A 16853-nucleotide genomic window follows, 5' to 3' on the forward strand; every position below is an offset into this window, starting at 1 on the left:
TGTAATCATGGAACATAAACGCATCGACAAACACTTTGTGTCTGCAAAACATGTGACGAGAGCTGCAGACCAGGGACAATCCAGAAATGCTCATGAATGTCAGTTTAGAAGCTGTCAAAGTTCTCAAATAAAGCACCTTTTGAGAATGTCAATGTTTGTTGGTGATTATCTTACAAAACTAGGAAGTATTTTTGGTTTATATATTAAAAGTTATGGTTTTTTATTGACTTTAGTAAAAAAATAATTGCAACTTTTAGGAAAATGCCTCATGAAATCAGGCATTTTAGCCGCAACAATCACAAAAAATGCCCGAAAAATCCTGGAGGGACTGATCAATCTTTAATTTTAATTATTCCAGCAGCACTATTATAGATATCCAATATGTGCTCACCACAGTTTATTGGAACGTCGGCTTGGCTTTGACGGTGTCCCCTTTGTGTGAACGATGCCGACAAGCCGGATGAAGACCATGATGGAGACCATTTCTCTTTCTTACTGTTTATTCATTGTCACATACTGTTTTTATTTTGTTTTTTAATTATGTAAAGCACCTTGAAATGCCTTGCTGCTGAAATGTGCTATACAAATAAAATTTGATTGATTGATTGATAAGAGGTTCTGGTCTGAGGTTTTTGGCACATTAACTGACGTAACTCTAGAGGATGTCGCTCCAAATGCCTTCACCTTCTTTGTTCAGAGTACGACCTGCTTCACTTGATCTCTCTTCATCTAAAAAACACTTAACGCCTTTCACAACTCTGCTGCCCAGGAGGCTAACACTGCTAAACGGGAAATCTGCAGCTCCACCTACATATACAGGTTTGGATTAGAGAGGTCCTATATTTTCTTGAGCTGGGAAAAAAAAAAAAATCTACTTATTTATTTTCTTCTGTTTGTTTTTTAGGGGTAGGTGCTGGGGTGTGGGGTGTGGGAGGGGGTGTTAGCTGGTAATTGTTGATTTAAAATGTAGTCTAGTCCAAATTCAGCTCAATTTCTCTAAACTGAGGGTCAGTCAAAGAGCTATCTGCAGCAGATAAGATATTAACTGCTCACAGCAGCCCACTCAAAAAGGTCTGAACTGTCTCTTTAGGGGTAAGCAGCATGGTTAGGGTCAAATGTAGAACAAATTAAATAAAAAATATGTACATATTATGCCTCAGGGTGCAAAATTCCGAGCAGTTTCCATATCTTTTTGTAGCCGTTTTTTTAGCAAACGGCTACAAAGGTTGCCGTTTGCCATCTGTGTGTCGGGTCATCTACAAATGTTTCGTTTTACTCGAAGAGCCTGAAGGAATGGCAGAGCTCCATTTCAATCTGCAGCCATCGTGCGAACAGCACGAGGCGGCCGACCCGTGCGACGAGACCAGAAGCCTCATGATTAGCTCATCTTCTCCGTCGGAGCGGAGGGAAGGAGGGAGGGAGGGAGGGAGGTACTCCGGTGATTTAAGCCGATGATGCCTTCGCAGCTCCGGGTCCACATTCATTCAGCCGAAAAGCACTCAGCCGTGTGTTTTATGAGCAGCCGTGGCGAGATGACGCTCATCTGGGATCAGCTCTGTTTAACAGCTGATTTATTTGAAAGAAGCATAAAGCATAAACTTGAAATATACATATATATATATATATATATATATATATATATATATATATATATATATATATATATATATATATATATATATATATGTACTACTATATAAACACAGTTGTAATGAAAGGTAGACTGATTGTGGAGGTGAAGATTTGGGCTCTAGTTGGTTTAATTGAAGATTTTTTTTAGGGTGGACTGATTACACAACATACAATTTCTACACAGGGTCAGAATTATACAAGTTCAAATACTGTCTTTTAGTAAGTGGTCGTGAAGGCACTTGCAACTTTTAGGAAAATGCCCCGCGAAATCAGGCATTTTAGCCCGCAACAATCACAAAAAATGCCTGGAGGGACTGATTCCATATAATATGAAGATGGGAAAAGGTATTTGATATTACATCTAAAACTAAGGTTAATTCATGTATTTATTCAATAAATATTGATCGAGAACGGCCCTTGGCTTGGATCCGTTGTGTAGCTGAGTTTGACACCCCTGTTTTTTAGCTTGACGTGCCCACGGCTTATTAACTCCTTTTGAGTTTCTCTTTGCCAGTCTAAAAAGGTTCTGTTTGGCAGCACTCACTGGGTTGATCGATACTCCAACAAAAGGTCATTGGTTCAAATGTTCAGGAACCATCGAGGCTCAAAGCTGAACTTGGAAACTGCTGGAACACCAATCTTTCCGTCCACAGTGAAGCCAGATTTACATCCCCACAGACAGCTGACAAAAATAAATAAAAAATAAAAGAAGCTCCTGTTCCAAAGGCGACACCTTCAAGCTCGACTAAGATTCCCAACTATCCACATGGACGAGCCGAATGTCTTCTGGAGAGCGGTTTTATGGCTGGATGAGACAAAAAGTGGGCAAGAAATATGTGAAAAGGAGTCAGAATGAGCTCAGGCTGCAGTGAATAAAATATGGAAGTATTGATTTTTGTGGTAAATGAGACTTGCATAAAAAATGAGGCCTTAAAGAAATCAAAAAAACAGTGATACTGGTAACGAAAATATCATAAAATCCTCCTAATCTACCTTTAAATTGAAGTTTTCAAACAGGTGTCTTCAGAAATAAAACTTTAAAACATTTTTCCTCTCCCGTCGTATAATGTCTGGCATCATCTCGAACCATGGGGATTCCTCCTTTTTAAATATGGGGCTGGAATTCCAGATGACATCACTCTAAACCAATAAAAAAATGAGTTTTCAGACTGGCGCTCTCGTAAACAAAACTAGCTTGTCGCTAGGTGCTAAATCGCAAAATTTTGATAATAATAATGGTGAAAATTTCCTCATTGTGAGTCGTTTTGCCAACATGGCTCCCATTTGTTTGAAAGGAGTCAAGGTGAGGCTTTCAGACATAAGAACACTGTCGAGCACGGCGGTGGTAGCATCATGCTGTGATACAGAATAATCCCGAAGGAGGACGACGTCCAAAATCTTCCAATTTAGGCTTGAATCAACAGCCAGATGGTTGAAACTTGGCCACAGTTGTGTGATCCCGAACACCAATCAGAACTGATTTCTGATTGGATGAAGCGGGCCACCATCATCTGCAATGGTCGCCCCAAGCCCGAACCCGATTAAAAGTTTGTACACTATGCTTTAAAGCTGGATCCGATCCGTGCAAGGAAACCCAACCAAGATCAATGAAATTGACCAATTCTGCAAAGAAGAGCAGACAACTATCCATTAAAGTCATGTATGTACACTAATGAGAACTGTATCATAATTTCTTATACGTGCAGTTCTCTCAATTTCCTTTGCAGGATTTGTTTTGTGAATTTATCTGAAAAAGCAATAAAGCAACTTGAACATGAACGTCGCTCTAAGATTTCCATCAGTGGCACTCAGTCATCTCCTCAGCAATACAGCTGCCACAATTTTTATTCGTTTTATTCGACGCTTTTCCATTTCAGGGCATCTCGTCTGTCTTCGTTATCCCTTCTCAGAGGGCCACTCCGGTAGTTTTCTGACAGGAGGGCTGATCAAAGACTCACTCCCGTCACTCGGCAGCACTGAGGTGCGAAGAGAGGAGATTCCACCGAGTTAATTAACCGGACCGAATGCCCAATCCTTTCTTCTTGCTTAGTAAACCCTGGAGCCGAGCGCACGGTGGTCCTGGTAAACCGCTCCGGTAGCGAAATCTGTGAAGTTCTCTCTTTGTCTGGAAAGGAGTTTCAGATTTCCTTCAATTACCTCCAATTGTCACTCCATTTAAACCCATATAAACTGGAATCAATGTGCTACAGAAGCCACCGAAACTTCGAAGCATTAAAAAGCATAAACGAGACGGAGAACCCGCACCCTTACACGGGGGGCAGCGGACGCGGAATATCGCAACATCCGTCTAACATCTGCCACGGGAAAACCGTGCCGAGGCAGCGGCTCACATAATTACCGGGGGCTCCGGTGGATAGACGGATGCCCGGACAACTGGGCGGGCGGCAGGATGCGTCTAATGCGCACGTTAACCGACCATTTCTCAGGAGGCGGATGACTGCGCCAGGCAGGTTCGCCACGAAATCGATAGTCGGATGCTCGCATTGATCCTGCTTATTGATCGCTCTCGGTTAACAGGAGGCTTTGCTTATGGAAGCCGTTAATTAATTGGTTTGACGGATGCCTGCTAAGGCGACGCTCTTTGGAGATAAGGATTTATGTTACAGTTTATTACGTAATGACTCAAATTTCTGTCAGGCGGCAGATTTTTATTTTTTATTTTTTTTACCCGGAATGGTTTTATAAATAAAAACCTTTCTAGTTTTATAATACAGCTTTTAAAAAAAAAACTTTTCAAAGGCATCTTTATAAAACATAAGATGTTACAGTTCAGTATGCGGTAATTATTTCAAATCTCTATCTTCGTTTCAAAAGTGCACTCCAGTAAATTTAACCGGAAACGTGGGGACGGTGGAAAATGGAACCGAGCGGGGTATGATTTCAGCAACAAAATAATGTGCACGGCCAGGAGTAGAATCTTCCAAGCTGTGCCCAGCATTAAAGCAGAGTGCAACCGAGAATTTGGCTCTTTTTCTCACAATTCTGAGATATTAACACCAACATGGATATTTTTTTTAAAAAGGGACATTTCCGGTTGCATTTTGACATTTTTTGGGGAGAAAAACAGACTTTAAAACAGTAATTTTAAACTGTTTTTTTTTTATTCGGTTTTGGTGCACTTGTTTAGATATGAGATACAAACTTTTTTAAATAAACAATGTTGCCGACTTTTTAACTCATGCCCATTCTTTGCGCCTTTGAGCGTTTTTTTCTGGGTTTTCCACTTTGTTTGTGAGCCAAGAAGATTAATAGCCTAGGAAATTGTAAATAATGTCAAACAAAAAAAAAGTTATTTGTATGTGATGTTATATGTCAATAATGGTGACGTTCTCCCCACCTAGTGGCATCGCATGAGTACTGCAACATTTTTATTTTACATCCTTGTCATCTGGACAAATTTGGATTTTTTTTTTGTTTTGTTTCATTTCAGAAACAGATCAAGCTAGCCCTTTAGAATTCAACTCCCGAACTTAGATTTCACCAACGTTTGAGGGACCAAAACAAATTTCTCGAGCAACGTGTAGTTTTTGGACACTGTATTCATGGTACAAATATGGTTTTTTTGAATACTGTCTCCTATTAGCCTATTAGCAACTAAGCTAGGTTATTAGAGCACTATCACTTGGCAGTTCCCGAGCTTAGATTTCTTTTTTAAACTAGATGTACTTGAGACGCAATTTGCTGCATGTCTTGCTCGCTGGGCACCTGTAACAGTGGGTTGCAAAAGTATTTCCCCCTTGGTAATCTTTGTTTTATTTTGCTGCCTTAGCTTTTAATTTGGTTATAAATAAGAACTCTACAAAAAATACTTCAAAATAATGAAGTTAAATGTAGAAATAAGTAGTTTTAAATCAATCAAAATCTTAGAAAAGTGACCAAAGTCCAAGTTTTTTCAAGATTGTCACTACAAGTTTGGATTTTTTTCCTATTTTTCTTGACCAAATTGCTCCAGCTCGATCTTTAAATCAAACCTGAGATCCTCAGCTGGACTCAGGTCTGGACTTTGATTGGACCATTTCAGGAAGGCCGTCTCAGCTGTGTTTACTCCAAGAACTTCTCTTTATTTTGATCCATCCGCCCTTGTTATTCAGCTCTGACCTGTCCCCCCAGTTCCCTGACAGCAAAAACCATCCCCAGAGCATGATGCTGTCACCACCATACTTCACTGTAGGGATGGCTTTCTCAGCACGAGGCTTCAAATTAGACGGGGTGAATGCACCACATTTCTTTATCCACCATTTAACCTGAAGTTTATTTGTTCTAAAAGTATGAATTAAATAAATTAAAAATCCAATTTAACAAAGTAGGAAGAGGGGTGAATACTGGTGAATGCTGGTCTGAACAGCTGTGGTTCAGTAATCACCACCGGTCGAAACAGCGAGGATGAAATAACACAAAGCAGTCAAAGAAAGTGTGTCTTTCTGCTCCCCTCCTCCATCTTATCACAGCTCAGGGAGCTCTGTAATTGAAAAAGGAGGGTTCGTCTAGCCTGTCCTCGCGAGGCGGCGCATCGCATTTCTGAGACAATAACAGGGCTGTGAACCTCGCCGTTTCAGCAGCTCCCCTCGACCGTTCAAAGCCGAAAAAGCGAAGCCGCTTTCGGTGGCCATGTATTTGATACATTGTGGGGACAATTTTCCTAACATATACTACCTTGTGAGGACCAACTGCTCCTCGTGGGGACCAAAGCCTGGTCCCCACGAGGAGAAATTATGTTTTTGGGTTAGGGATTAGGTTTAGGACTAAGGTGTGAATTGAGTTTAGGTTTGGTTTAGGGTTAGGTATGTACTGGTAATGGTTAGGGTTAGGGTAAGGGTCAGGGTAAGGCTGTAGTTAGGGTGTAGAAATGAATGGAAGTCAATGGAAAGTCCCTGCAAAGATAGAGAGACATAACATCTGTGTGTGTGAGTTTCGGCCTGACTCAAACCCCACCACGTGGCGCCTTGGCTCTGGCCTGATGGGAGCCAGCTCATCGCTAAGTCACACTCCTGAAGACGTGCGACTGATCGAGCTCTTTCAGGACGACGGTCAGCTCCTTGAGTGTAACCATCGAAGCTTCTGCGGAGGGCAGGCCCTTGGACGGTTTTAAGGCAGGACGCTTAAACTGGAATAAGCTGACGGCCTCAGAGAGGGTCAGATTACTTTCTGGTAATCTCATTAAAACTCGTCCACCGGTTCAGACAAGCAAATACTTTATCGTCTACCTCTCCCATTCGACTGACGGTGATAAATACATCACATGTAAACTGGAAGCACTCAGAGAGCAAACTGGATCGTAATCTGGATCAGCACCAAAATGTAATCCATTGTTTTTTGTTTTAACCCCAACATTTCGAGAACATCTCATCCAAATCTGTTCGTTAGCTTTTACCTGATCTTTGCTAACAGGCGAACAAACAAACCAACGGACACAACCTGAAACAGAAGGGTCACGTGTCGGAGCAGAGACTAGCTTTTAACAAAGGGGTTACCTGTGACCTTTGACCCCAAATATCTTAAAATCAACAGGCATCGTCTTTGACCCATGAGGTGTCCAGCTGTGCAGTTTGATGTTCCTACATGACACTGTTGCAGAGTTAGAGCACTAGGTCAGCTGTGATGTTGACCTTTGACCTCATGACCTTGAAATCAACGGGGATCACCCTTGACCCATGAGTTGTCCTACTGTGGAGTTTGACATTCCCGTTATATAACACCTAACCTACTTGGCGGAGGTGACAACGTTGTCACCTGTGACCTTAAACTTTGACCCCGTGACCTTGAAATCACTAGGCATCACCCTTGACCCATGAGTTGTCCAGCTGTGCAGTTCGAATTGAGTGACCTTGACCGGATCAGCACCAAAATTTAGTCATCTGTTCCTTGTACCATGTTCGACGTTTCCTCAGAACTTTGTGAAAATCTGTTCATATCTTTCTGGGTAATTTTGCTAACAGACAGACAGACGATACTGAAAACATAACCCTCTCGGTGGAGGGAATCAGACACTCCGACTGACTGGATTCAGCTCAGGCTCACCCATTAAGTAGGAAACTATCTTGCACATGCTGGCTCCGAAGATGAAGTCCTCCAGGATGTTGGGGATGAGCGTGAAGGGCATGCAGATAACGGCCATCATCAGGTCGCTGACGGCCAGCGACAGGAGGAAGGAGTTGGTGACGGTCCGCATGCGCTTGTTCACAATCAGGACCACGATGATCAGCAGGTTGCCGAAGACGCTGAGCAGGAAGATGAGCGAGTAGAGCAGGATCCGGAACATGTCCATCTCTGTCGGAGACAAGGACAGACAGTGGACAGGGTCAGCTGCAGCTCTGAGCACGAATGTCTCTGCTGTGTTGAAGAAATGGAAACTGAGTCGTTAAAGGCTAAAAGACGCAAAACACGAGCTAAAAACTAAAAAGAGCAGAATGCAAGTCAAAGCTAAAAGTAACAGACTGGTAGCTAAAAACTTAAAGTTCTAGGAACCTAGCTAAAAACCCAACAAAAATAAAGTAGCAAAAGGTTAGCTAAAACTTGAAAGTAGCAAAAACAAGCTTTATAGAAGTAATAAAAGGCGAGCTAACAGCTAAAAGTAACAAAATGATAGCTAAAACCTAAATGTTACAAAAGGCTAAATAAAAGGTAAAAACATCAACACATTAATTAGTATAAAAGTATATAATTAGTATATAAAAGTATCAGAAGGCTGGCCAAAAGTAGCAGAATGGTAGCTAAAAGCATCAAAAGGCAGACTAAAAGTAGCAGAATGGTGGCTAACAACTAAAAGCAAAAGGTTAGATACAAATTAAACCTGCTAAAAATTAAAATTATGGCTTGCTAAAGGCCAAAAGTAGCAAAAATACTAGCAAAAAGTTAAAGATGTCAAAAGATTACGTAAAAACATCAAAAAGTGTCAAAAGGCTGGCTTAAAGTAGCAGATTGGTAGCTAAAAGCATCAAAAGGCAAGCTAAAAGTTAAAAGTTGCAAAAAGATAATTAAAAGCTAAAGTCGCAAAATGCTAGCTAAATGTAAGAAAAGGCTGGTTAAAAGATAAAAATAGCAAATAGTTAAGTAAAAGTAGCAAAAATGCTAGCTAACAGCAAAAAATAGAAAAATGGTAACAAAAGGCTAAAATAAAGCTAAAAAAAATAGCTAAAAGTTTCAAAAGATTAACTAAAAGTGTCGAAGAGTTAGCTAGCAGCTAAAAGTTTTGAAAGGCTTAGTGAAAAGTAAAAGTAGCAAAATGCTAGAAAAAGTTAAAGATGTCAAAAGATTGCCTAAAAACATCAAGAGGTGTCAAAAGGCTGGCTAAAAGTAGCAGAATGGTAGCTAAAAGCAGCAAAAGGCTAGCTAAAAGTAGCACAATGTTGCCTAAAAACTAAAAGCAAAAGGTTAGATACAAATTAAACTTGCTACAAATTAAAATTATGGCCTGCTAAAGGCCAAAAGTAGCAAAATAGTTAGAAGCTAAATGCTTGGTAAAAACATCAAAAGGTTAGCTAAAAGTTAAAAGTAGCAAAAAGATAATTATAAAACTAAAGTAGCAAAATGCTAGCTAAACGTAACAAAAGGCTGGTTAAAAGATAAAAGTAGCAAATAGTTAAGTAAAAGTAGCAAAAAGGCTAGCTAACAGCAAAAAATAGAAAAATGGTAACAAAAGGCTAAAAAAAATGAAAAGATTTGCTAAAAGTATTGAAGAGTTAGCTAGAAGCTAAAAGTGTTGCAAAGCTAAATGAAAGGTAAAAGAACCAAAATGCTACCAAAAAGCTAAAGGTATCAAAAGAAAACCTAAAAACATCAAGAGGTTAGCTGGAAGCTAAATGTGTTAAAAGGCTGGCTAAACGTAGCAGAATGGTAGGTAAAGACTAATATTTGCTTTAGATAAACAAATCAGAGCAACTAAGCTAAAATAGATTCCAAAGACGAACTGATAAGATCTAGATGTTTTTTTAAAAAAAAATATTTGAAAATAAAGTTAAATATTTGGAAAAGCGTAAAAGTACTGATAGAAGTCATACAAAGGAAACAAATTAAATAAACTAGTTGAGAAAACTATCGCCTAATCTTTATGCAAAAGTGATTTCTTACAATCATTCAAACCTTTTATGTCCAAAATGACACGTGAGATAGTAACCTGAAATTGCTGGATTAAAATAAATACCATAGACAGTGAAACTTGTAAATGTGTGGAACAATCAACCAGGGAAATAAGCCTCAAAGTCTATAACAGGACATAATCATTTGGTGGAAACAGCATCTTAAATTGTGTTTCTGTCAGTGTTCCCCAGCTTTCCCTCTGAGCAAAACCAATAATTGGAACGATTCCTAAAATAAAAAAAAATTTAAAAAAAGACAATGAAGACAAACCACATAATCAGAGCGGAGCAGACTGTCACGTTGTTCGCTAGGGGAAAATGGCATCGGAGTTTATGTGGATTTTCTAAATTTATAACCGAAACCGAGGTTAATAGAACCACCTTAAAGCTCCGCTGAGATTTCCGTCTGCCTACTTGGACAACAAACGTCTTCAGGAGAAAAGACGAAGGCTGAGCTGTTTGACAAGACGTCGTCGAGGTGAGGCTTTCGAACGCGGTGCCAACTGTCGAGCACGGTAGTGGTAGCACCGTGCTGTGGTAGTGGTGCACGAAGTGGACGGAGGCCATACCTCCGAACTCTTAAAGGTCACTTCAAATCGACAGCCAAGATGGCCAAAACTGGTTTCTAAGAGGCTAACTTTAGGTTTTCGGGTTGGCTTCCAGTACCTCTAATGCCCCTTTTACACAGGCCCTAATTCAGAAGTCCGGCTCTACTCGGCTCGGCTCTATAAAGAATGCATCGTGTTTACACCGGCCAGTTTGGTCGGTAGCAGAGGAACGCCTACCGAAACTTGGCGCAGGGCTGGCCCTACTCCGAAGCAGGGACCAAAGAAGCAGGGACCGGCCTCGAAAAAATGCCGGTGGAAACGTGCGCAAAGCGAGCCGAGTAGAGTGGAGCCGGGACCTTTAGGGCCCGTGTAAAAGGGGCATAAGTGGCAGAAGCTGAAGGGATGGATCTTCAAACCCATCTTTATGCATCTGACGAACACAAGTTACAATTCACGCACCTGCAGACCTTAAAACTCGATCGACGACCAAACAAAACCTTTGCCTGCCGCCCTCCCTAACCCCTTAGTGCTACGAAAATTGGAGCTGTTCCGCCTAAGTGCAGAGGTCAATGGGAATCGCTTGGGGGTCAAATTGCCGTCTGACCCCTAAATTTAGCATAGTATAGTAAAACAAATAGTAGCTTAGCATTGCTTAATAAACAAATGTTAACTTAGCATTAGCATACTTAAACTACAATTACGCTAAATCTCACGTTTAGGCCTCGAAAAAATGCAGAAGGAAACGCTCGTAAAGCCAGCCAAGTAGAGTGGAGCCGGGACCTTTAGAGCCGGTGGAAAAGGGGCATAAGTGGACTGGAAATACAAACGTTTTCAAATCCAACCAATGCAGTCGCAGCCCTGTCCTTTACAGAACCACTACTACTCTCTGCCTGTATTTAGCTGACTTTTTCCTGAACTTTGCTTGGAAGCCTGTAATCTGTAAGGATGTTCTTTCTTAGTATTTTTAATTGTGCTCAGTGTGTATGTTCTCACTAACTCATGTGGGTGGAAAACAAAAAAAAAAAAAATCCAGAGCAACGTATCAAATGCCTCCAATAAGTCAAAGAAAATGGCTCCCCGACATCCCCGCTTTTATCCATCTGAGCCTTTTCTGCAATAAAAACAATATTAAGATGATCAGCAATTTGTTGAGCAACAGGCGAAACACTTATTGGTTGATGGTTACCAGGCAACAGAGGATCACCGTTCTTCTATATAAGGTCACAACAGGTTGCATCTACCCTCGGGTCAAAATGACCCGTTGGAAAACTGAGGCCTCGAGGGTAATTTGACCCTAAAGGTTCATTTAAATTAGTTGTGAATTGCGTAATTTGTTACCCTAATGAATATATTTCCCAAAAAGGAAATATAGCTCGACAAAAACGCACAGATTTTGGTGATGAGGCGATTTTTAAGTGATTTTCTTCTCCCGCCGAGCATCGTTGACAGCAGGTCGGTCCAGCCTGGAGGGGTTTCCGGGGATGCTCCCTTTCACTCACGCTGGCCCCGCGACAGTGAGCCCCGGTTGAGAATGAGACCATCTGACAGGACGAGGTCGGGGTCAGCCATGTGCTCCGCCGACTCCCTCCACCGATGTCTGAAGGTCCGCCGAGGAGCCTGCAGACAGAGCTCGCAGGCAAACCGCCGCCGCCACGGCGACCACATGCAGAAACAACCCCCCACCCCCCACCCCCCCACGTGTGGGCTTCGAAATGCCTTTGTGCCACGGCGAATGGCATAAAAATAGCTTCTGAATCACACAAGTATTTTTATGCTCATAAACTCATCTTGTCCTCCCACGCAGAGGCATTATCTGCATTTCAGTGCTTTTAAATTTGCCAAACAAAAGCTGCATTATGCCCACACCTGACATTTAGTTGGTACCGAAGGGCCGAGCCTAAAGGTTAACGACTCTTTAAATAGCACTTTGTCTGAAATAAATATAAACTGTTTTTTTTACGATTTGTATGTGGACACAAACAAGTCAGCCTTTTATGACAGTCAGCAAGACGCTAAAAGCAATTGATTTCTTGATATTTGTGCTGGCAAACTGAGTCACAACAAGGGATTTTTTTAATTTTGAGTTCCTAATATTTTAAATTCTTCGTCCAAAAAGCTTCAAAATGATCCCAAGTGTGTTGAAATTCGGCCATTTTATCGCCTGGCAGCTAATTTGTTCACAAGTGCCAGGTTAAAAGCTCGATTTTTATTGGTCTGGAGGGACGAGGCTAAAAGTGTCAGAAGGCTGGCCAAAAGTAGCACAATGGTAGCTAAAAGCAGCAAAAGGCAAGCTAAAAGTAGCAGAATGGTGGCTAACAACTAAAAGCAAAAAGTTAGATACAAATTAAACCTGCTAAAAATTAAAATTATGGCCTGTGTAATGGGAAAATACTGTTTTCAGTGATTCTTGCTGCATGTGACCACCATGTTTTAGTTTAGTTAGGAATGCCTTTATTCTTATCCCTATAGGGTGCCAGGATGTATGTGTTATCTGGTCCTTTTGTTCCCCCCTGACCCCTCCAGACTGTATGGAAATTTACCAGTATGTGCCTCCTTAATTACCTCCCCTTGTGATCAGCTATCTGACCCTTCTGTTCCCCCCTGACCCCTCCTCATCCTACAATGGTATAAGAAGGGGGAGCAGTCTGTAATGCTTCAGACTCACTCTGTTGACTCACCTCAGCTCAGTGATTCTCAGCTATATAGCTTAAATAAATTATCCTAAGACAAAACTCTTCGTTGTCCTCTTTGGTAAAGAAAATTCCACAACACCTGCTAAAGGCCAAAAGTAGCAAAACACTAGGTAAAAGAAAAATGCATAATAAAAGCATCAAAAGGTTAACTAAAAATTAAAAGTAGCTAAATGCTTTTTAAAAGTAGCAAAAAGATAATTAAAAACTAAAGTAGCAAAATGCTAGCTAAACGTAACAAAAGGCTGGTTAAAAGATAAAAGAAGCAAATAGTTAAGTAAATATAGCAAAAAGGCTAGCTAACAGCAAAAAAATAGAAAAATGGTAACAAAAAGCTAAAATAAAGCTAGAAAGATTAGCTAAAGGTTTCAAAAGATTACCTAAAAGTGTCGAAGAGTTAGCTAGCAGCTAAAAGTTTCGAAAGGCTAAGTGAAAAGTAAAAGTAGCAAAATGCTAGCAAAAAGCTAAAGATCAAAGTCAAAGTCAAAGTCAAAGTCAGCTTTATTGTCATTTCTACAATATATCACAGACATATTGAGAACTGAAATTTCTGTTGTCTCTGGGCTCCCAGGCCACACAAGAAAAAGTGTTTAAGAATTATAGTAACAAAAAGAACAAAAGACACAAATGACAAAAATTGTAACCAAAATGTGAATAACAAGTTTGAACAGTGCAAATTATAACAAAAAAAAGTACTTTCAGTGCAAGGTGGCAATGAACATTCAGCAGTAAGTGTATATGTGCAAAATTTGCATGAGGAGAGTAAAAAGCAGTGGGGGGAAAGGGGGCAGAGCAGGGAGGGAGTTGAGTGCCCTGACAGCCTGGTGGTAAAAACTGTCTCTCAGTCGGCTGGTCCTGGCCTGGAGACTGCGCAGTCTCCTCCCCGAAGGCAGCAGGCAGAGGAGGCTGCGTGACGGGTGAGTGGGGTCGCCCACGATCCTGGTGGCTTTCCGGGTGAGGCGGGTGTTGTACAGTTCTTGGAGGGGTGGGAGAGAGGTGCCTGTGATCTTCTCTGCTGTTCTCACGATGCGTTGGAGGGACCTGCGGCAGGTCGCTGTGCAGGCGCCGTACCACACCGTGATGCAGCATGACAGGATTGTGCCCCTATAGAACGTGCACATGATGGGGGCTGTTGCTCCAGCTCTACGAAGTTTCCGTAGGAAGTACAGGCGTTGATGAGCCCTCTTGGCCAGTGATGCTGTGTTGGTGGTCCAGGAGAGATCTTCTGACACGTGCACACCCAGGAATTTGGTGCTGCTCACCCTCTCCACAGCAGCACCGTCGATGGTCAGAGGGGGATGTTGGGTGTGCACTCTCCTGAAGTCCACAACAATCTCCTTCGTCTTCTCCACATTCAAGAGGAGACTGTTGTTTTCGCACCACGTGGTCAGCCGGCTGATCTCGCTCCTGTAGTGAGTCTCGTCGTCGTTGTTTCTCCATTAAAACAGCTAAAAAAAAGCCGCCAACAAAACCCCGACCATACAGCTCCTTTAACTTTGAAACAAGAGGAAAATACAAATAAAAACATACATTAAAGCGGACACGCTGATACCAGACATCTTTTAGTCCCATTTGATCAAAGATTACGGAGAAATGAAAACTTAATTTCCTTTGCTTCAAGGTCAATATCACGAGAAGGCTTCGCTGAATAGGCTCAGGTTTTTAAGCTAAATGAGAAGCAACAGTGAGTCCATCCGTCCCAAACTGGAGGGACAGAGCTAATAAAACTTAAACGTTATCTTCGGGGCCAGATAAAATGCTACCGAGGGCCGGATCTGGCCCACGGGCCTTGACTTTGACACGTGTGATATTAGAGGAAATAAACACCACATATTTTCTGTTATTGCTGGGACTGATGGCATGTTTTTAAGTCAAAAAATTAGTGAAAAATCAACGTTAACAAAGCTTTTGAGAAACAATGATGTAACAGCCTGTTTCACAAACGTCTTACGCACCAGAAACCAAACTAACAATAAAGTCGTTTTTACTTTCACTTTTTTTTTTCCCATGTTTGACTCTTTTCATCCCAATCCTTTCACCTTTTATCAGGTTATGAAATGGAAAAAACTACAGCTGCTTCAGAAAAGTATTTAACAAAGCTAATAATTTTTATTATCTGCATTTTGTTGTCGTTAATGTCGATGTTCTTAATGGCTTAGTTGGAATCACCTGGACAGCAAAACAGCGAAAAATAAAACATTTCAAAGTAAATATCTAGATTATCGTTAACTTGGTGCTCGGTTTTTACCGTATTATTACAAAACATAAAAAGGAACCAAATTTTTAAAAGGCAGTTATCGTAAAAGCACGGTAATTTATAACCTGCAAACTGTAAAATTAGTAACATCTACACAAAGCTGTAGAAAAAAAAAGAGCACAAATAACCACAAATTCAGTGCAATTATAAAAAAATTTTTAATTGATCCTGAAAACTGTTAGAGGAAAGATAAAAGCAGCCGAGCGCCGAACCGTCGAAACTACCGGATGAACGTTAATCCGACACCCGAGAGACCCCGTTTCCTTGAGCTGCGGGCGTAATTTATTCTGCTGACGGCTTCATCTGATGACGATCGATCCTATCGTCAAGGTGACACATTTTTACGGCAGAGAGCAAAAACTTCTTTTATGGCACGAGTTCAAACCGTACGGTAGAAATATACATATTCAGCTGTGGGACTCCCTGCCGACCCAGCAACCTCTGCTGGGTTTGATTTGGCGCAGTGTGAAGCATAACTTATCACGGAGTACCGGCGGTAAGGCATGTTGGGTCTCTCGAGGCTGAGGAGTGCACGACGATTCCTTTGTTACCGGTGTGTTCAAATACGTCGGTGTGTAGCGTCACTTTTGAGATTCGGCCGTGTAACGGCTGGAGATGGAGCGTTCTTGGTCGGAGCCATGACTAAAAACACCATCGCTGCCATTTATAATGAGGTTATGATGGTTTATTTAATCCCTGATTGTTTCGTTTAGACTTCACATTCATTTCCTGCTTCAATGCAAACCCCAATTATGCTTTCCCACAGCCTTCTTAATGAGTAATTACATTGCAGTGTGTTTGTTTTTAAGCTTCCAGGGCCGAACGGGCAGGTCGACGTGAAACGTTTGAGGGCCATGTCGTGTACTGAGGGGGCGAGGTTGCGGGGGGAAAGAAAGGTGCTTTTTATGACTTGGTTGGCGGAGTTGGAGCTCAGCGTGATACCGGCATAAATCACCTCGGATCCCAAATAATGAGCCGCGAAACCTAGGAGGCTCGAGAAGAGAGCTGCCCTTTTGATCACCTGGCCGCGAGGCTGCGTTTCAAAACAGAACAGCTCCTGTGAGGTGACGAAACGTTCCAAATTGCTCCCAACGACCGCCACCTCCGTCGACATCCTGCGTTCTCTCCAAAGTGAACAGAGAGCCCTTTGGACGTGAATCTGAGGCGGGGTGAACTAGCTACTAATTGTGATTAAGGGAAACTATCAGCATAAACAGTGGTAAGAGAAGGACTGGGCAGTTATAACGTCAGATAAGATTTTCAGCAAAATACGTCTAATTTTTGTTACCAATTTTAGAGCGGGTGGGGGAAAAGGGTTTAATTACCTTAAATAATCTGCGATTTCAAATCTATTTTTTTGTCCTCGGGGTTTCTTAAAGCGGAGCCAGAGTGCAACCACACAGCCATGGGATTTCGAAAGGAACGTGTCCAAAACACATTTTATGTGTAGGACGCCATGTCAGCTCCACTAAACAGACCCTCCAGGATTTTGCGATGTTGCGATCGCAACTATTAACACAAAATCAAGCAAACTTTGTGCAACTTTGCCCAAAACACCGCAACTTTCCCGCAACTTAAACCCAATATTTATTGTTTCTAAAGTGATTCGCCACCGTTTCTGCGGTCTAGT

General features: G+C 41.6%; 1 protein-coding gene across 1 annotated transcript in view; it reads right to left on the reverse strand.

The window, feature by feature from the left end:
• LOC108248694 (cholecystokinin receptor) overlaps nt 1–16853 on the reverse strand; it is a gene marked incomplete at its 3' end in the record, with an annotated part of 55902 nt that overhangs the window by 24307 nt on the left and 14742 nt on the right. The window contains 1 exon segment of the mRNA XM_017437635.3: nt 7672–7920. Within this exon segment, the coding sequence (XP_017293124.2) occupies nt 7672–7920 (249 nt within the window).

This window comes from Kryptolebias marmoratus, linkage group LG23 (genome assembly GCF_001649575.2).
Source record: "Kryptolebias marmoratus isolate JLee-2015 linkage group LG23, ASM164957v2, whole genome shotgun sequence".
In the NCBI taxonomy this organism is placed as follows: Eukaryota; Metazoa; Chordata; class Actinopteri; order Cyprinodontiformes; family Rivulidae; genus Kryptolebias; species Kryptolebias marmoratus.